General features: G+C 41.9%; 1 protein-coding gene across 5 annotated transcripts in view; it reads left to right on the forward strand.

Annotated features, from left to right (window-relative positions):
- Positions 1 to 20,558, forward strand: part of NEK10 (NIMA related kinase 10) — a 107,611-nt gene extending 87,053 nt beyond the window's left edge. For 4 of the 5 annotated variants that reach the window (XM_033165626.1, XM_033165625.1, XM_033165627.1 and 1 more), the window contains 6 exons: positions 3,133 to 3,233; positions 11,007 to 11,117; positions 17,963 to 18,071; positions 18,991 to 19,043; positions 19,138 to 19,193; positions 20,305 to 20,558. In XM_033165626.1, coding sequence (XP_033021517.1) covers positions 3,133 to 3,233; positions 11,007 to 11,117; positions 17,963 to 18,071; positions 18,991 to 19,043; positions 19,138 to 19,193; positions 20,305 to 20,353 — 479 coding nt within the window. In that variant the 3' untranslated portion in view covers positions 20,354 to 20,558. Of the gene's footprint in view, positions 1 to 3,073; positions 3,234 to 11,006; positions 11,118 to 17,962; positions 18,072 to 18,990; positions 19,044 to 19,137; positions 19,194 to 20,304 lie in introns of those variants that run through there. The other variant, XM_033165628.1, reaches the window with a different exon arrangement.
- The last annotated feature ends 798 nt before the right edge of the window (positions 20,559 to 21,356 follow it).

Here is a 21,356-nt window from a genome sequence, read left to right on the forward strand (position 1 = left end):
TCTCTAAATTTCTTGTCATCGTGATTTCTGAGTTTTCCAGTTAGTTTTGCCATTAACTTGGTTTGCCAATCTTCTTTGGTTGGGACTGCTTCCTCTTTCCATCCTTGGGCTAACAATATCCAAGTCCGTCGTAACATACACAAACAATTTCTTCTGGCCTTTTGGGATCTCCGATCCTACAATACCTAAATGCTTCTGGCTTTTTTTTTTAAACAAAGGTTATTCTGAACATCTTTTTCAATTCATTATAGATCATTTCCCATTTTTTAAAAACCATCATACATTCCCAATACATATGATAAAACATACCCTCTGTTTCTTTACATTTTCCAACACTTATTAGCAGTGAAGGTTTCTGAATATGTTCAAACTCTCAATTGCTAGAAATGCTGTACTTGGTGGTTGTTGGTTTAACAACTTCTGGGAAATGAGTTAGGAGGAAAAAAATCAATATATTTCCCAGAATCAACAGTGCAGAAGGCAAGTGTGCTCAGACGTCTTTATGCCAGGCTTTTTGTGGAGGCCTTGGCTTAACTTTGGAAACTTTGAGGTTTTCTCTGCTCTCACATTAGGTTGCTGGATTGGGGCTCAAGCAATAGTTTCAGTGACTCTTTTACGGAATGATTCAAGAGTTAATATTTTTCATCTGCATTCCCTTTCTTACTTAACATCATCAGTGACAACTTATTTGATACATTATGCATGGAATATAAGTGAAGGATCCTAAGTTTTTCAAAGGAATATTCTCAGCCTCACTTCAAAGAAGCATCATCTTCATCATAAAGACCTTATTGTGCCATCTCTTTTGACCCAGTTGCTGTCATTATCATGCTGGCTTCAGTTCTGACTTCTAGGCAGCAGGGCAAACACTTTCCCCACTCGGTATTTTAGGTTGCCTTATACTGCGCTCTTGACAATAATGCTCTGATTCCACGCCAAGAAGAAGAAGAAGAAGAGTTTGGACTTGATATCCCGCCATTCACTCCCCTTAAGGAGTCTCAAAGCGGCTAACAATCTCCTTTCCCTTCCTCCCCCACAACAAACACTCTGTGAGGTGAGTGGGGCTGAGAGACTTCAGAGAAGTGTGACTAGCCCAAGGTCACCCAGCAGCTGCATGTGGAGGAGCGGGGAAGCGAACCCAGTTCACCAGATTATGGGTCCACCACTCTTAACCACTACACCATGCTGGCTCCATGCTGCCAAGAGATAGACTCCCAAAATTCTTAGATGATGATAATGATGATGATTAGACCATGATCAATTCAAAGGTGCTCTCCCAATCACAGGGTCAGCATGCCCATGAGACAGGGTGAGGCAGTGTCAGGCTTCAGGGAATCGGCTTCCTCCTCCCCATGGCAGTAGATAAGCAGAACAAAGGAAAAGGAGTCTTCTTACCAGTTAGAAACTTTAATAATCACAGCAAGAGAACAAAGAACCCATCTCCTTGAAATGGCAGTGCTCCCAGTTAAGGATCACACCCCCTTCCATCCCTATTAAGCTACGTCACTCCTTCATTTTGTAATCTGAGCTTGTATCCTCTGCGCTTTCTGTTCTTTCTGTTCTGACACTTTCTGCGCTCTCCCTGACTTTGGAGAAGGGGGGTGAATGCTGTCCAGAGACTGTGAATCTGTTAACCCTCTCTCTCCCAGTGTTTCGTCTCCTAGCTGTTCCCCATCCAGCATTTCCCAGCTTCTGCCTTCTGAACTATGCCCATCTGCAAACCACTGTTCCAAATCTATACTGTCCTTCTGCTCCTGGGAAGATTCAGGAGCAGGGGGAGGGGGAGGCTCCCACCATTCCTCCTCAGTACAGCCCTCCTCAGCACTGTCCCTGACAGGCAGCTCTTTCAAGTACAAGATGTCCAGTGGAGAAGTGGCACCAGGTCCGGCATAATCTCACTTAAATCTCACGAGATCTCACAGAGCAAACAAGATCTCACAAAATCTCACTGGAAGCTGCCGCTGCTGCTCAGTACAGTTAAGGAAGGCTTGTGGGGCAGCGTGGCACCAGCAGGGTGGGTTGCACATTTCGGCTTTGCCTCAAGCAGAGAAATGGGACACGCTGTCCCTGCACAGTCACAAACACCATTCTTTGGGCTTGTCAGCTTCTCAATGACACATTCCCACCAGCGGGTCTTAAATGCAAAAGTATGTTCCAGCTTATCTAAAATTCTAATATTGCAGAGGGTTGAACTAGATCATGCTTGTGGTCCCTTCCAGCTCCGCAAATCTATGATTCTAGAATTCAGCATGACGGTTTAGAGATAATATTTTTCTACCCTTATTTAAATGTGTGAATTAGTGTTTCTCTGCTAGCAGATTTACATTCTGTCATGTGGAGGTGGTATTGCATCTAAACATGCAAAAAAGATGAGAGAAAATCACGTCGTAGTAATGTAACTGTGTCACAAAAGTAAGAATTAGGGACCTCGTCTCCTGACAGGTTCTAATTTAAAATATCAGTGTGTGGGGGGGAACTGGTGCTAACTTGATATATGTGCACATGAAGCAGTAGACACCATACTTTTTTAAGGAAGTTGTATTTTAAGTGCTGTGCAGGAATTGTTATTCGTGTAGACTAGTACACTAACTGTCCTCAAACAACAAGCTATTTGTAAGTTTTGCAGCACATATTCCATGGTACTGAGCCAGAAAACAAAAATGGGAAGATTAAAATGTACTCTTTTTATGCAACACTGTGAATAAAGTTGAATAGCTTCCATGGATTTTTTCATCTGCTTGCAAAGCACACATAAAACGATATTGTCATACAGATGTCAAAGACTGAAAATGGCTTTTGTCTTTTTTCCCCAAGCATGTACAAAAATGGTGATTTGACAAATTTTATGCCATTTTTAGTGTAATTTTTTTTTGCCCTGTTTATAGTGATTACTTGTTTCTCTTTTCTGTTGGGAAAATGTCAGAAATGCTTTGTTTTTAGAATTCCTGATATAAAGTTAAATTTCTGTATCTTAAGATGGGGAGGAAGCATTTGATTCACTGGCCAACTGCAGAATCCAAATGCTTTACTCCCTTTCTTTCCTCCCTCCCCGGCTTCCACTTCTGCATGTGAGAGAGACACTGAGGCCAACAAATGGGTTCTCACTGCTGATTGTAGCATTATCATCTGCAGCATCTGCAGGCATTGCTGTGTCACAACGGAAGGTGCGTCAGATCAGCGATCCCATTCAACAGATTCTAATTCAGCTGCATAAGATTATCTACATCACTCAGGTACGTTTTGATTATGTTGTTCTAGTGCAAGCCGTCGTCCCTGTTTTTATTGCTTTTGTCTGCACAGCACAGTCGTTTTCTTGCTCCCAACCAGCGCTTGAGATGTGTGAGAGGAAGGTAGGAGCAGCCTGCATGAAATCTAACTCCATTCTTTGACTTTCCCTAATTGCATTCAAATCTTGCATTCTCACCCCCAAAATAGAAGCCAAAGAACATTGGCAGAGGGGGGAGGCTATTGCTGTTTTTTTGGGGGGGAAATCCCTGTATAAAATGGAGCGAAGTCTCCTCCAATGCCTCTGTAACTTGATCTGTGTTCCTGAGAGCTGAAGACCCAAGTATCTCACTGAGAACAAAGCACACTTGCTCCAAACATGCTGTCCTTTTTATAGAATATATATAAAAAAGGATTCCTCATCCAGTTCTGGTATTCCTTCAGCTGATCATTCTGTTCTTAAGCTTCTTATATACAGCTGTACCTTGGTTTTCGAACGCTCTGGAACTCCTATGTTTTGGCTCCCGAACGCCGCCAACCTAGAAGTGATTGTTCTGGTTTACGACCATTCTTTTGGAACCCGAACGTCCGACGGGGCTTCTGCAGCTTCTGATTGGCTGCAGGAGCTTCCTGCAGCCAATCAGAAGCTGCAATTTGGTTTTCAAATGTTTTGGAAGTCGAACGGACTTCTGGAATGGATTCTGTTCGACTTCCAAGGTACGACTGCACATGCTTTGGTTCAGAGATGGTTATAGCTTCTCTACAGCTTTTCTCCAGTAGCTGCAAGCACACAATCTCTTTCTTACATCCAGCCAAGCAAGCAAGAGTCCCTGGATATTTAGTTTGTTTATTTAAAATATTTTTAGTGCAGAAGTCCTCTTGCGGCATCTTATAGAACAAAACCCACTACAATCACAAACCTCAACATAGTTAAAAGCCAGCAGTAGTATAAACACCAACCAGCCCCAAATTACAAAAAAGATAGTGCAGAACAACATCCAGAAACCACAAGAATTGCATAAAGAAGTTGGCTGCCACAAATACTGACGTGTGTTTCCAACATACACACGAAGCTGTCTTATACTGAGACAGGCTATTGAGCCCTGTATTGTCTGCACTGACTGACAGCAGCTCTCCAGGATTTCAGACAAGGGTCTCTCCCAGACCTCCCTGAAGCTTGTGGGGATCAAACCAGGGACTTTTGGCATGGAAAGAAAAGACACCTGAAGGCAGCCCTGTTTAGGGAAGTTTTTAATGTTTGATGTTTTATCATGTTTTTAATGTTCTGTTGGGAGCCACCCAGAGTGGCTGGGGCAACTCACTCATATGGGCAACAAACAAATAATAAATAAAAGTATCATCATCATCATCATGCATAGCATGTGCTCCACCACTGAGCCGCAGCGCTTCCCTTCGCAGGTGGCATTCCAAGCTACAATAGTTTACTTCCTTATAATGCAATCCCAGTGTTTAAACAAGACTTTATGGGTAGCCTTGGGCTGTACAGGAGCAATACAAGAACTGCTAGCTATGCCATTTGAGTTGGCAAATCAATTTCATTTCAGCCATGTCAAAAGAAACATAAAACAGTGTTTAAATTAACCACTGTAATTCCCTCTAGATAGTAAACAGGACTCAAGTCTTCCTGTTTTAAAAGGTTTCAGAATCATAATCCACACCAATGAACACATTCTAGCCCTGCCGATGTCAAAAGCAGTAGTTTGAGGTGGTCCCACTCCCCCAAGTTGTGTATGCATAAGCCTAAATTGATGGATTAGTTGAAGAGAAGATGGCATGAGGATAGCCTTTCAGTTGTGCTCCAGTCACAGTGGAGGCTGGTCCATTGGGATGGATGGACCACCCAACTGTGGGAATGTTCAGGGTGGCAGGAGAGGATATATTGTTTATTAATATCCTTCCTAACTTGCGCTAGCAAATTCCTTTGTGTAGCAGAGTTACATTCCCCTTTTTACATGCAGAGCAGATAGCTGGTTGCAGGCTCGTGCGAGCCTCTCACTATTATACAATTCAATAATTCAATAATCCCAGTGCTTCTGCTAGCTGAGAGCTAGCTGAGAGCTAGCAGAACAGTCCTAGCTAAAAGCTGGTCAAACGAAGAAGGAAGTCAAAAAGAAGGGAAGTGCTGCTTGACTCGTCCTTTTGTTACCTGGACAGGTAAGGTCACGCCCACCTTTTGTCACATGCAAAGGAAGGATGCTCCAGGCAGGAGGAACAGGAAGTTTCAATTGGCTGGACTAAACATTCCCTCGCATGTCTTATCTAGCATTACAAGGAATGTTGTACTTGACTGCTTCTCATGAATCACATCCCACATCAACTTCAGTCTGCTCTCAGCCAGCTCCCACCTGCCTGCCTTCTCACAACCAGTCAAGGTGGTGTTGGTGGAGGGGCGACTCTGCCTGTCATTGGCCCTGGCTTCACTTACTCTTGGTTTCCTCAAATTGCTAAAAACCTCTTTTTTAACCTTCCTCTTTATTCTAGTATGTTGTCCTCACTGACTCTGCTCATTTGCTAGGGAGCAAGGCTCATTTGACACAGCAGCTCCTCTAAGTAAATAGATGTTGGATTGTGCTGTAAATGTTCTGTATGCATGGTCAATTGTGCATTTAGATCATCCGTTTGAATTTAGCAGCACCCCAATGCAGCTCCTAACCACGCCTCCAGCTCCTTTCTCCTCTTTCATTATCTTAGGCCTCTCACTCAACCACCTTTCCTTTACGCCTTTGTGGCCATCCTGTTATTCACTGCTCTTGATGTTTCTTTTGTTTGTGACCTCTCAGTTGCTAGGGCAGTCTTATCACACATTGTAAGATTTCTTACTTCCCCTGTTTGAATCTTAGACCTATTGCTTTATCAAGTTTTACCAACTTCCCTCTTTTGAATGGATGACCCCCCCCCCCCCCCGGAGCAGAAGTCATGCTGCAAAGCTGAGTTAACACAGCCAGAGCTTTCCTGGAATATATTTGAAATATACTCAGAGTCAAGTGTGAATTTCATGCTCTTTATTCAGCTAATAGTAGCAAGCAATGAGTCTTTCCCCAAAACGTCTGCTAAATATACATTATTTACACAATGGGCCCCACGTGACTGGCTAATTCTGGGCTACTCCTGTAGGCCAATCAGGTTGCGGAGTCACTTCTTCCAGGAGCCTGATTGGCTGCTATTGCAGGCCAATCAGGTCACTGATTCACTTCCACCTGGAGCTGGATTGGGTGGCTCCTGCGGACCAATCAGACTGCTGCATTCTGGATCCTATTGTTCTCGGACCAATCAGACTGCTGTATTCTGGATCCTATTGTTCTAGGATTCAGTACATAAAAATGCTAACATATTATAATTTGGCATCCAAATATGAAGAACTAAAAGGAATAAACGAGATAGAGAGAGAGGAGAAGTGGAAATTATTCAAAGAATATATGAATTTGTATGTGGAGAAGGCCAATCTCTTAGTAGAGTATTAAAGACCTAAATAATAGAACTTAATGATAAAGAAGAGATAATAGAGCATGCAGATGGAGGAAAAGAAGATATTAATACAGTAAGGAGTAGACTGAGAAGTAACAAGGAGTAGGGGGGTGGGTAGCTATAGAGGGTGGGGTACGAGGAGGGAAATTAAGGGAGATATAAGATATATGTTTGTGCTTTGTTGATGTTTAGTTAATCTATGTACTTATGCTATGTATCTTTGTTATTTTCATGTATTTTTGTAATCTTTATTATTATTATTATTATTATTATTTTTCTTTGTAAACTTTGAACTTAAATAAAGTCTATTTTAGCTTTAAAAAAAAGGATTCAGTACATAACAATATTCAGTACATAACAATATTCCTTAGCTATGTCATTAATATTCCTTCTTACTAATCATCTCCTAATTGAAATAGAACCAAGCCCTGCTATAGGTGCAATAGTATTGCACCTGGACTACAACATAGTGTGTGAAGCAACTCTCTTGGTTTAAAAACGTGGTCAGTGCAAGGGGCCATTTGCCATTCTTAAGTTACCTGCTTGCAAGGTTGCAGACTTGTACCACCCCAAAGGAGTGGCTCCACTTTAAGGCTAAAGGATGGAAGGTTTTGGAATTTATCCAAAGGCTTGGGGGGGGGGGAACCATTCAATATTAAATATAGATAAGGTGAGAATCCTTACTGAGGTTAATTTTATACTACAAGGAAAATAAATCTACTTTCATCCACAGTCTGAACCATAAAGTCAAATGTTATTTATTTATTTACAAAAATTACTACCCTAGATTAGACTCTAGATTCAATAGGATAGCACAAGGTACTGCTTTTCACCAATGTGGTTATTGCTTTGTGATTAAGTTGGAATCTACTGTTGGTAAATCAGTGCTTTGTGAGAGACATCCTGTTAATATTCATATTCCATGCTAATATCTTGCAAGAGGTGTTTATTGTTGGGGGATATTTGAGATTGCTTAGACAAAGCTGTTGTAGTTTAGAAGTAAAACTTCATAACCAAATGTGAATGTTTCTGACTATAAGATTTGGGAAAATGCTAAATGTGTTTCTAAGAGGTTAGCATCCACTTAGGAATAGGAGGATTAGGAAGAGAAGTTTATATAAAAATCTGTACATTTTCACAATTTCTGCTTGTAATGCTAAGCTGCAAATTTGCCCAGTAGACTCTTTAAGATTGGAAAAACAAACCCATCATTCTCCACAAGGCACAGGTGATTCTGCCCCATTCCTCCATACCATCAAGCTCCTTCCTTCCTGTAGGTTTCCTTATCTTTCCTTGCTTTTTGAAGTACCCCCCCTTTTATGTAGGTTCAGAACAACAGGAAGGGACGCTATTTAATTTGATGAAAATTCTTTAAAAAACAACAACACGAAACCACATTTTTTTCTGGTTGTGTTGCATGGGAAAAGAAGTTGATTTCTGCAGCTGTATGTGAATAAATTGGAAGTGTGTGGAACACACACACACACACACACACACCCTTACATTAACTCTAAAGTAAGAAACTATTTTCACTTGCTTTCCAGAGCTCTACTGGTCTGCTACACTAAAAAATGATGATGATGATGATGATGATGATGATGATGATGATGATCTGTGTATTTATTTAAGGGTGTCCTCAGTAGGACTTGCTTGGGGGCCTGCATAGGATTTATTAGAATTCTGAGGTAGACATGGTGTAAACTGACACAGAGCAGTCTTGATTCCAGATTAGTTAATCCATAACTCTTTTATCTCTGGCTCTGCCCATCATCAACTCACCACCAGCTTGTGGCCGCTGACACATTACCTCAAAGGGTAAACTGTGGCCCTCAACAGACAAAAGGTTGATTACCTCTAGTATAAAGGACTCATCAGAGGACCCAGAGTTGTTCTATCGTTCTGCCCTTATTATGTGATGTTTACGTGAGAGCAGTACTTGGGCATTTCCCTCAGGCACACTCCCCCCCCCCCAATATGCTATCAAGCCTTGAGTGGACTTGCCTACTTCTTATGACAAAAGGTTTTCCCCATTGAACTAATTTACCTAAGCATTCCACTGGATGCTCATTAATTCTTGGCTGGCTTTAAAATAGGAGCGCAAAAACACAGAAGCTCACTGAGCCTTCAAATGCCCCCCCCCCCCCATTTCTATATAGCCAGCGCTGCCATGAAGCAGGACCCTTTAAAACACGTAGGACGTTTATTTAAAGATATCAACTGCAGGTCTCCTTTAACGAGCAGAAGCTGAAGTTCATAAGGGGAGAGCTCTCATTGTTAGTTCTGGGCTTCTAGCAGCCTTTCCCATCCCGTTTCCATGGCAACAGGTTTCATTCGGATCCGAGAGGAGAGGGGAAAAAAACCATGTAAGCTTTTTAAAAAATGATTATGTAAACCTCTTACCTTATTTCCACTCATCTGACATCTGATTACCTGAAAACAGATTTAGGAATGAAAAGTCACAGAGACAACGTTGCTCCATTTCCTTAGCAGGGAGCAACCAGCCTCTCGGGCCCTTGGTTTGCTGCCACGGACATGTGCTTCTTTCCCCACTGTATTATGTTTGGTTTCTGGCTGGCAAATAATCCTTAAGTGACAGACAAATCTAGGCAGCCTCCAGTCCAAGCCAAAATGTAGCAATATGTGTTTTGTTCTATCAACTGTGTGCAGCGGCTTCAGCTGCTGTCAGTGTTTACTTTCTAGCAGCAGAGATTCTGGAACCCAAGTCTGTCTGGAAGCCGCTGCCCCCCCCCCAAATCCATGTTTGTGTGCGGATCTAAGTTAACTCAGTTGCAAAATATAGACTTTCTCGGAACCACTCCTATTCTCTCTTGTTTTAGATTTTAGAGGGTTAAGCACCGGCACTGAAACCAAACGAACAATTGGCACCAAGGGCAATTGAAGCCTGCCCTGTCCTATGAGCCTTAGGATGAGGGCATGACCTCGATTTTTTTAAAATGGAGATTAAAGACAGCTTCATGACTTGAAGCATTATACATCTGTAATGGTATACTGTAGAGCAAGTGGGTGATGGTAGCAGGGAGAAATTGGATGGGACACCCTAAGCTACAGGGTGGAGCAGGGGGTGCCCTTCTGTTAAGGCAATTACTTGTCAACTGCTCAGAAGAAGTGAGGGCCTTTCTCCATCTTCCATCATTAGGAAAAGTGCATATGTATGAAAGAGGAGGCCTTTTCTCGTGGCACCTGCCTGTGGAATGTCCTCCCAAAAGTGGTGTACTGGATATCAAGGGACACGGGTGGCGCTGTGGTCTAAACCACTGAGCCTCTTAGACTTGCCGATTGGAAGGTTGGTGGTTCGAATCCCTGCAATGGGGTGAGCTCCCGTTGCTCTGTCCCAGCTCCTGCCAACCTAGCAGTTTGAAAGCACGCCAGTGCAAGTAGATAAATAGATACGGCTGCGGTGGGAAGGTAAAAGGCATTTCCATGCGCTCTGATTTCCGTCACGATGTCCCGTTGCGCCAGAAGTGGTTTAGTCATGTTGACCACGTGACCTGGAAAGCTGTCTGTGGTCAAACACCAGCTCCCTTGCCCTGAAAAGCGAAATAAGCACTGCAACTCCATAGTCGCCTTTGACTGGACTTAACCATCCAGGGGTCCCTTTACCATTTTTACTTTTACTGGGCATCAGTACCAGCAGTACAAGTACAATACTACCAGTGCAAGGTTGAAACATTATTTTCCAAGGCTTTTTAGAAGTTCTTATTTTTAACTAGTTCAGTGGTTTTATTCCTCATAAGCTTATTTCATTGTTGATTATGTTTTGTATTGTATATGTAGATTTTGAATTCCTGTGTTTGTCACCCTGAAATCTGAAACTGGAGGGAAATGTAGTTCATACATGTTTAATTTTTTTTAAAAGACCATACATTTACTGTGATGCAAAACTGTATTTGAAGTATTTCCTGCCATTGAGCAGTTCACATTTTGCTCTGACATGAACTTACTGGCAAGCCTCTCCTTGCAATATGAGTACAATAATACTAAGTTACCTTACAAGTTTACTCAGGTTTACTGGGAGCATGGAATGCTTTTTACACTCTGAAGTGCTAAATAAGCGGCATTTCAGCCAGTAGGAATGACTGGGAGATAAATGGGTGTAAATTGTTTATGGAGGTGAAAGACTGAGTCATAGCTGCCTTTTCTTAAAAGTCAAATTTTATATGCTGTTTGGTCACTGATTTGCTGGTTATCAATAGTTTATGCTTCCATGTGTCTCAAACACCACTTGCAAAAAGCGGACGACAATGAGCTATAACTGTTTCTGCACCTTCAAACAGCTTCCACCAACTTTACACTGCAACTTGAAAAGAAGAGTCATTGAGAGATTCAAGAAATCCCTCTTCAGCCAGCAGAGTAACCCGTGTAACTTGAAGTCTGAAATTAAAAAGGTACAGTATGTTGAAGGTCACTCCCAGAGTGATTATGATTCCCTTCCCCTTATTACTTGAAATATGGACGGGATATTTTCAGGGAGCAGAGGGAAGCACATTTTTACATATTCAGATGTGAAGCATTTACATAGGCTAATGTTCATATTTTATTCACGGACAATGGAGGTCCACACATAGCAACTCACCCAGAAGCCTTGGAGATAGATGTTTTAAAAATTACTTCACTTTAATTTGAATATATCCTTAATCTTTCATTTTAGTGGGGAATTAAGAATCAACAGTCAACAGCCTTAGGTTTTAAAACTACTACATTTGTCTGGACAAGCAGGGGTGTGTGTGTGTGTGTGTGTGTGTGTGTGTGTAAATATACATACACACATACAAACCCTGGCAGCTTCTCATAGACTGAGGCATAAACCCATTATCATTGGAGATCAGAGAACTTCTATTTCCTTTCATGTTCAGAAACAAAACCCCAAGGGAAACAAACCCACAAGACAGAATTTTCCAGAATTGTCAAAGTAGCAACATAATGCTTCTCATCTCCCATTTACATGAAATGCTTTTTGTTGTGAATAATCAATTTAAGAGTAACAGTAAAAGCTTGCCTGTTCTGTTGATGCAAGACTCGCCCCATCTTCACAGAACCGAATTCTGCCTTATCATACCAAGCGGAGATGATGTTGAGTAAGCCCAGATGAACGAGGAGGGATGTGAAGAGAGAGAAAAAGAGATGTATTCAGAGGCTTGAAAGGAAGGGCTTGCTTTACCCTTTAAACCTTGAGGGTTTTTTTTCTCAGCCTGACCAGAAAGCACTGAAGCTGTCCCAATATGCTTTGATGCTAGATAATATTGACACAGCCCAGTAGGCCTTAACTCGGGTCATTGCTTTCCAGCTACCATATTATTTGTGAGATCGTATTTTGGATACCATCCAGCACAGAACAGAAGATTCTTTTTCAAAAGACTACAGTGTGTCTTAGCAGAGCAAGTCCAAAGGACATCAGCAGCACATTTGATCCTATGACAGGACACTACCTTTCCCCCTAAATGACAGTCAACCGGTGAACATAGAAACTGTCCGCTATTGGTTCTTTGTTGGAACATTGCCGGTTGGCGTGGGAAAAAATCTGACCCCGAATTTTTGGCATACATTAACTTGTTTCACATCATCCTATTACAAGAAACCTGGGAGGAGGAGGAAATTGTTATAAATGGTTTCGACCTCCTAACACTCCGTGCTAGCCCCTCCTTGAAAGGTGGTCGCCCCAAAGGTGGTCTCGTAATTGGTGTTTCACTCAAACTACATACCAAACTCTCTTTTGTGCAGGCTTGCCCCCCTTATGTTCTTTCTGGGCTGATAACGGGGGAAAAGATCTCACTTTTAATATCCAATGTCTACCTCCCCCCAGGAGGGCGGCGCCCTGAACTTTGCTCTAGATGGGACTCCTTAGAAGACCATCTTCTTTCTTGTTACATTAAATGCCCAAATATCCCTTCTATAATCGGTGGAGACTTTAATGCCCGTACCGCTGCCAATTGGGACTCATTGACTAAAACCAAATGGTGGACTACCCCCTGTTTTGACAACTACGAATGGGAGCATGTTGCAACAAGAATCTCTAAGGATTCCAGAGTAAATGAGGCAGGAGTTATCTTCTATCTAATGGCCATCCGCCTGAATTTAGTTTTTTTGAATGGTAGATACCCCCCTGATATACCGGGGGAGTTTACTCATCTTGGCACAAAATCTAATAGCGTCCTTGACTACCTGTTGGTTTCCAGGGATTTAGCTAAGAGTGTCCTTTCCTTTAAGGTCGATAATGTGCAAATTAGTGACCACCTTCCCCTAACGGCCACGCTTTCTCTAGTTTGGCAAGGGGTTGACCATAGACACTTCCCCCTCATGGAAATTAATGCCGCATCTAAATTAAGAGGGATTAAATGGTCAGAGGTTCTTGCCCTAAAGTATAAAGAATTTTTTCAGAAAGAAATCCAAGATCATCCAATTGTTTCAATTTCCGACTCATGTGAACCCAGTGCAGTTCTGAATCTCTTTAGCCACCTTACAGCAAACTTTACTGCTTTTTTTACATCGCCTTCTCAAACAGTTACACGAGCCCAATATAACTCAGGAGCTCCCTGGTATAATTCTGTATGTAAACAAGCCAAACTCCAACTGCGCTCAATATACAACGAGTATAAAAACTCAGGCGCTTCCAGCTTACCATCTATATACTTTCAAGCCAAATTAGTCTATAAACAGGCTCTGAAAATGGCAAAACGGGAGTGGCAGTCTACCCGTTGGCAAGCCTTGATCTTAGCTTCCAAATCCCGCAGAGCTAATGAATTCTGGTCACTAATTAACAGTAGAACTAGGAAATATCCCTTGACTGTTATCCCGGCCCCTACTTGGGAACAGTTCCTGAGGAAATGTTTCTCACAGGCAGAGGCTCCGGTTCCCCATCTGGAGCACTTGTTCGAACACCTACCCAGATGGCCGCCCACAGATCCAGGCGAAATATCAGTCCTAATATCCCAGTTGAAAGTCGGCAAGGCCCCCGGCCCTGACCTGGTTCCTGCAGAGGCTATTAAATCACATCCTGAGTGGTGGTCAGGAATCCTGGCCAAAACCTTTGACGCCATTAATGTTACTGGCTGTATTCCCAAGACATGGAAGGAAGCCATTATTATACCAATCTATAAAAAAGGTCCTCCTGCTGATCCAGGGAACTATCGTAGTATCAGCCTCCTTTCGACTATAGGGAAAATATATGCCCGCTTGTTGCTGTCTAAACTGTCTCAATGGGCAGAAGAATCCAACCTGATTGGCCATGAACAAGCGGGCTTTAGACCCAATCGTTCCACCATAGATCATGCCATAATCCTTTATCATCTTGCAAGGAAATACTCCTTCCCCAGTCGAGGACGTTTATGCGCTGCCTTCATAGACCTCAAGGCAGCCTTCGACAGCATCCCCAGAACCATTCTATGGGAGAAATTGGCGAGGTGGGGCATTGATAAAAGGCTCCTTTGGCTCATGATCCAACTGCATGGTGGATCCTCTGCCAGAATTAGACTTACCCCCGCTGGTGACCTTACAAATGCGGTCCCAATAAATAAAGGAGTCCGACAAGGTTGTATATTAGCACCTTACCTTTTCAACCTGTTTGTCAGTGATATGAGAGAGCCTCTAAACGAGTCACACGCTTACATTCACGCCCCCCGCATCGCAAACTACCGTTGTCCGCTGCTTTTATACGCAGATGACATGCCAAGTATTTTTCCAGTTGTTCCCACAGAAGGTGGCAACTGCCAATGTAATTCATGTATATTTATTTATTTTGCACCCCCTAGGCTCAAGAAGCGGGTGGCGCTGGGGTCTAAACCACTGAGCCTAGGGCTTGCCGATCAGAAGGTCAGCGGTTTGAATCCCCTCAACGGGGTGAGCTCCCATTGCTCGGTCCCTGCTCCTGCCAACCTAGCAGTTCGAAAGCACCTCAAAGTGCAAGTAGATAAATAGGTACCACTCCATCGGGAAGATAAATGGCGTTTCCATGTGCTGTTCTGGTTCGCCAGAAGCGGCTTAGTCATGCTGGCCACATGACCTAGCAGCTGTACGCCGGCTCCCTCGGCCAGTAAAGTGAGATGAGCACCGCAACCCCAGAGTTGTCCGTGACTGGACCTAATGGTCAGGGGTCCCTTTACCTTTTAGGCTCAAGAATAGTAACATGCAAACACCTCCACAAAATGTAATACCTGCAATATCATATTTATTTATGCCCTGCGGCAAAAAGACTCAAGACAAAGAAAGGCCTTGCCTTGTCTTTGGCAAATGCGGCATTATTATCAGAAGCGGATGTGCCATTTGTTTATGTTGTTTTTATAATCATTATCTCTACTTCTGATAAAAGTATTTCATAGCCACAAAGGTGTCGCCAGGATCATAGAATTGTAGAGTTGGAACGGACCCCAAGAGTCGTCTAGTCCACTTCCCTGCAATGTAGAAATCTCAACTAAAGCATTCATGACAGATGACCATCCAACCTCTGCTTAAAAACCTCACAAGGAAGGATAGCTATGTTGTGCTATAAAAAGTAGCTTCAGAGATCTGTTCTTGTATGTGCTTTAGTTGTTGTGTTGGATGTAACTCTGCATTCACTGGGCCTTAATTTATTTATTTATGTCCATGCTGGCACAGCCCGTGTCCTGTAAGTTAAGCACAGGACAAATAAAGATACACCTTTTTATTAATCTTGGTGCAAATGCTTCTGAGCATATAGTGCATATATGCAATTCTGGGCTGCATCAATAGGAGTATAGCGTCTAGATCAAGGGAAGTAATAGTACCACTATATTCTGCTCTGGTCAGACCTCACCTGGAATACTGTGTCCAGTTCTGGGTACCACGGTTCAAGAAGGATACTGACAAGCTGGAACGTGTCCAGAGGAGGGCAACCAAAATGGTCAAAGGCCTGGAAACAATGCCTTATGAGGAACGGCTTAGGGAGCTGGGTATGTTTAGCCTGGAGAAGAGAAGGTTAAGGGGTGATATGATAGCCATGTTCAAATATATAAAAGGGTGTCATCTAGAGGAGGGAGAAAGGTTGTTTTCTGCTGCTCCAGAGAGGCGGACACGGAGCAATGGATTCAAACTACAAGAAAGAAGATTCCACCTAAACATTAGGAAGAACTTCCTGACAGTGAGAGCTGTTCGGCAGTGGAATTTGCTACCAAGGAATGTGGTGGAGTCTCCTTCTTTGGAGGTCTTTAAGCAGAGGCTTGACAGCCATCTGTCAGGAATGCTTTGATGGTGTTTCCTGCTTGGCAGGGGGTTGGACTGGATGGCCCTTGTGGTCTCTTCCAACTCTATGATTCTATGATTCATATACCCTTTAATAGTTTTTGCTATGCTTCGTACTAATGAATAAGTCATACCTTATTGCAACTGGGTATTTCTGGATTGAGGCTCATCTGTTAATTTTGAAAATAATATTATGCATCCCCTCTTGTGTGGTGAAAGGGTTTAGTTTCCGATTTGATGAGAGAGTACTGGATATTTTTGTTGTCTTTGTAATAGCTGCTTTGTTTACGAATATACAAGAAGAGCATTGTGGAAACAAATACATACCTGGCATGTAGGCCTATTTCACATGGGAGCACAGCGGCCATTTTGGATGTTGCAATGTCACCCTGGGAAAAAGTGCTTTTGGGGGGCTGTGTTCTTGTGTGGTGCCCCCAAAATGCATGTTTTTGGATCGTATTTCCCCCAAAAGCACATCTTTCAGTTCTGCAATCTTGCACGGTGCGTGACCTTGGAAGAAAGTGTCCCAGTTTTCTGCCTCGATGTATTGGAGGTTGTGCAAATGGACATCCACACCCCAGGCAGCAGAACTACCAAGGCTGCTTCAGATTCCTAGAGTGAGTCTCTGTTCTCCACGATATTCATATCCAGCAACCTCATGCCAAGTTGTCTCCAAGGTCTTTTCCTGTCTTTTATTACATGATTGATTTGGTTGCTACCAAATTTCAGTTCAGTAGCTCCCAATGATGTTATGCTTTATCATGTAGCATGTTACTGTCCATCTCCGGAATCAGTATTGATAGCGCAGAAGTAATCTAAAAAGTACTGTAATTCATTTCCCCTTGAAAAGTTGGACAAAATTAGTTCTTGGTCTAGGAATAACATTTAGAGCTCAAATATCCCACCTGTTCATTTTCAATTCTGTTCTCCTTTTGTTGTACCTATTTTTTAAAATGAATGAAAATGGATCACCTGGAGAATTTCCTATGGCGGCTTAATAGAAATGAGCAGAAACTTCTCCTGAAGCAGGAAGAGGGATCCATAACTAAGGGCAGGGGCACTTCTACTTGTTTCCCTTCTTGTTTGGGTTAAATTACCCACCCAGAGGTGAAACTGAACCTAGCAACAGCTTCTGATTCTATGATTCTATGACTCTCAGTTGTGAACTTTTAATTCTGTAAACTGAAAATGACAGAATACTGGCTTTAGCCCAAAACTGTAAATTGAAGTTGATAGTGTATAATATGAAAACCTTCTACCAATTTACATTTGCAGAAATCTATTCACCTGGCTGAGGCCAGCCAGTGCTTGGATGAGTACCTGTCACTTTGAGGATTAGAAATTTCCTCCCATATTTCATCTGCTGTGACAGTTTTCGCTTCTTTTCTGAGCAACTTCCAAAGGATTGAGCACCCAGTAGGGATCAAAATGGCTGAAATCACACAAACATCAGTGGGCCCAAGCACTCTGCTGTGGTAAAAACCAGGCCAGTGTCTACATATAGATTCTATGGAGCTTAACATTGGGGATACTCTATACCAAATTCATTAGTACTTTTAAAATCCCTGTTTACATTGGACTGCACAGTTTAATGCATGCCAAACAAGCATTAAATACAGTATTTGGTACTTGACTCTGCAAAGAGCAGGGTATGACAGATGGTTTTGTGCATAACAGAAATATCAAGGCAAGTTTTAAGAAAACTCAAAGCCTTGTTTGTTTTTCACTATGGCTTCTAAGTTTATTTTAAAAACGTAGTTATATCAAAGTTTTTCATGTTGCGTATGAAACTCTAATAATAATATTGAACAATTCACTTCCTGTTCCTCATTCCCTATCCAGAAATTTGTTCCAATTCCCCCCCCCCTCGATTTTAACCCATCTTTTCTGAATGTACAATATGGCAAACATTTTAAATAATCCTACCACTATTTAATTTTTTCTTACTTCAGAAAATTACAGTCTTGTGTTCACTCCCAATTATAACATTTACAGAGGAAAACAATAGGTGTTTTGTTTGTGTTTGGTCTTTGTGCAGCTTCTCCAAGGTTCCCCAGAGCTGATTGAGCCTAACTTTTTGACAGCAGATTGCCAGTTGTTATTGCACTCTTCAGGGGGGAGTACTTTGGTCCTCGACGACAGACCAGGTAAGTCTGGCAAAAGCCACGTTGCACAACCTTTGCCAACAGCTGTCTGCATTGACGTTGTTCAACAAGTATGAATTCCTCCTTCTAAATGCTCATTAAGCTCCAACAAGGTTCAGTGTGCTAAATGTGTAGGGCATATAGGCTGAAAACAACCGCACAGTTGCTCCTTAAACCATTTCCATGTGGCGATTCTAACTACACAGAGTGAGAATCAATATGAAGTGTAGTGGTTAGAATTTCAGAAGATGACCAGGGAGAGCCAGGTTCAAATACCCCATAGCCATGAAGCTCTTGAGAAGAGGCATTGTCTTGTTCCTAAGATTGGGGGGTGGAGGCTGGCACGCATGCAGCGCATGTGTGACATCATGGGCACAATGTGCAACATCACATTGTCGGGAGGAATCCGAGCTCAGTGTGGCATGGCTTCCTCTCTCATGCTCAATATGAAGGAGCCCAGCCACCTGCCAGCAGTTTTTGAGGGGGCTGAAGGGGTTCCTCTGCCCCTAGGAGTTGGTGTGGCTGCTCTTGGGCCAGTCACATAGAAGTGAACTGGAATGTTGGCTCCTCTGCAGAAGCTTCTGTACACCTACTAGATTTCCCAAGCCCAGCACAAATCACGGGGTTGATGGAAATGTCTTTTGCCCCCTTTATTCCACAATCCTTATTTAACTTTAGTGGTTTGCTTTCACCTTAATGAATTACATATCTGTGACCAGAAGCAGTTGGGTGTGAAGCTTTTTCTATATCTAATAATCAGTTAATAATCCCTTAAGATTGTTGTTCGTTTCATGATTTCAGTATATGCTGTCATAAAACGATGGTAACTTTTAACAGTTTAAGAAGCTTCTCTGGTGCTTCTTTTTATGAAATCAGATGTCCATTCTGTTATCCAGCATTATCTGATATGATTTACTCATAGGTCTTCCTAGCACTTTTGACGTGGATGAAGGAGTGACATATGAACAAATGCAGGTCAGGCATCACCTTGTTTTGAGTAGTTTCATCATATGCTTTCTGATCCTTTTCGGTAACATGTAATGAAATTCCATGTGCTTCACTTTTGTAGACTGTGATCGAGGAGGTTCTAGAGGAATGTGGATATTACAATTTTACCTCAAATAGGTGAGTTTAATTTCAGAAGGAGACATAAAATTATGGTGAGGTGAATAGACAGAAATTATAATTCAGTTTCCTAGTTACAGCTGTCTATTTTGGTTTTGGGGTGCTTTTTTAAAAAATGCATGATTTATGATGTGTAGGCATGTGCTTGATAAAATGGTGTGGAACACTGTAGCCAGTAGTGTAAAATCATATTTGAAAAGAAAGGCGCCTCCATCCTTTTTCATTTTGATGAATGAGAATTTGTTTTAAAATCCCTTATGAAAAATAAACCTCAAATGAAGAATTGTAGGGCTACCAGCTTGCCTTACGGGTACATTGCCTGGATGTTGCACAAAAATGGGTTGGGACAAGAAAGCAAAGGGGATGTAAAATTTGGAAGAAGCTGTTTGAACAACAATACAGCTGCTATTCTGCTCCACCTCTGCTTACTATTGCTGCAGGATTTTCAACAGTGATGGGGCAAACATTCATGGGATAGATTGTCTCATACTCAACAAGTTTAAATGGAATACCACTAAGTTGTAAGATAAAGAAATAATACATTGGCATGTGTTTCAATGGGGTGGCTTATTGCTGGTTTTAATTATTTTGAATGTTTTAAAATAGTTCTTTTTACCTGTTTGGGAACCCCTGGTGTAGACAATACTGACCTTGATGAGCCAAGTTCAATATAAGGAAGCTTTTTATGTTCTTTGTGTGTTACTTAGAGGGGCAAAGCATCTCTGGGTACCACATACGGACAGGAAAAAAAATACGATGCTACTAATTAGCCATAACCAATCATTTTCAATAGTGACATCCAAAAGAATTTAAGAGCCCTTTAAATAGGAACAAACTGGCTATGAGAGATATTTGTTGCCTATGTTTTCTGCAAATGTTGGGATCAGTTGCACTAAAGTCCAGCACATATGTTGGTGCCTAATTTTAGGAGCTTTTAGATTGGAATTTCACTTACCTGGCAGCGCAAACTCCCACAAAGCTCTCCTGCAGTCTCTGCTGATGCATCTGTGTCATATTGGCAGCAAAGGTCTAGTCTGCCTCAGGTGATTGTAAATGCTATGGCATTTCTCATTCCATAAAAAAACACTTACAGCCTCTTATATCTTTTTAGGTATCAATACTATCCATGGGGAACAAGGACTCATCCGGCCAGAAGATGAGTGCCTGGAATTCGGACGAGATTGGCATGTTTTCTAATAAGGTCTAAGTGCCTTGACTTCAGCTGTGGTCTTTTGCCAAAGGAATGCACTTTGCTTAAACACAAGAAAAGGGGGAAGGAAATCAGATGTAGGGATAGTTTGCAAAGAGTCATCCAGGCAGTAGAACTTTGGAGCACAACTTTTTCAGTAGATGTTTGCAGTCCTTTTTTTTCCCTTGCTCGCAGGATGCTTACTTTCTGTGCAAAATGTGGACACAATCCCAGGTACCTGCATGATGGCAATATAATGCTCCACTGAATTCTTGTTTCTATATAATTTTAAAGGACTTATGAATACTCAGGAACGTTGGAAATATATCTTATGTTTTATAGATCTGTTTATACCAGAGATTTATCTTTTATAATAAGAATACCTTTTGTAAGGAGAGGAAATCAGAAAGTCAGAGTTCAAAGTTTTCTAGAATACATTTGTGACTAGCCTTTGGGATATTTGCAATTTCTGCTGCGAGTATGGTATATTAGACGGTATTTAAAACCTGCACAGCTTCTAATAATTGCTATTTCTAAATACATGTTGATTCTATAAATAGATATAGGGTGATGCCAATAATATGTATATAAGAAATGTATAGTGTGTATTTGTCTGCAGCATTCATACCTTTACACCCACACCTACAGTGCAATAAATAGATAATTCTTTTTCAATTGTTGTTCAGATCTGTAGCACATAATGCACTTTGGAAAACTATGCATGCTTTTGGAAAATGCATACAAAATAAGAATGTGGGTGTAGTTGTTGCTAAGACTTTTCTCTCATTTTTGCCAGCTTGCTAGAGATTTCAGTTGCAGGCAATATTGAATGAAAGTATGATTCTCTAGAATGCGGATATTTGACATGGTACCTTCCAGATGTTGTTGTGACTACAACTTCCATCATCCCTGACCATTGTGAATGCTGGCTGGGCTGATGGGTGTTGGGAGTCCAACAACATCCGAATGGCACC

The sequence above is a fragment of the Lacerta agilis genome, chromosome 12 (genome assembly GCF_009819535.1).
Source record: "Lacerta agilis isolate rLacAgi1 chromosome 12, rLacAgi1.pri, whole genome shotgun sequence".
NCBI lineage: Eukaryota > Metazoa > Chordata > Lepidosauria > Squamata > Lacertidae > Lacerta > Lacerta agilis.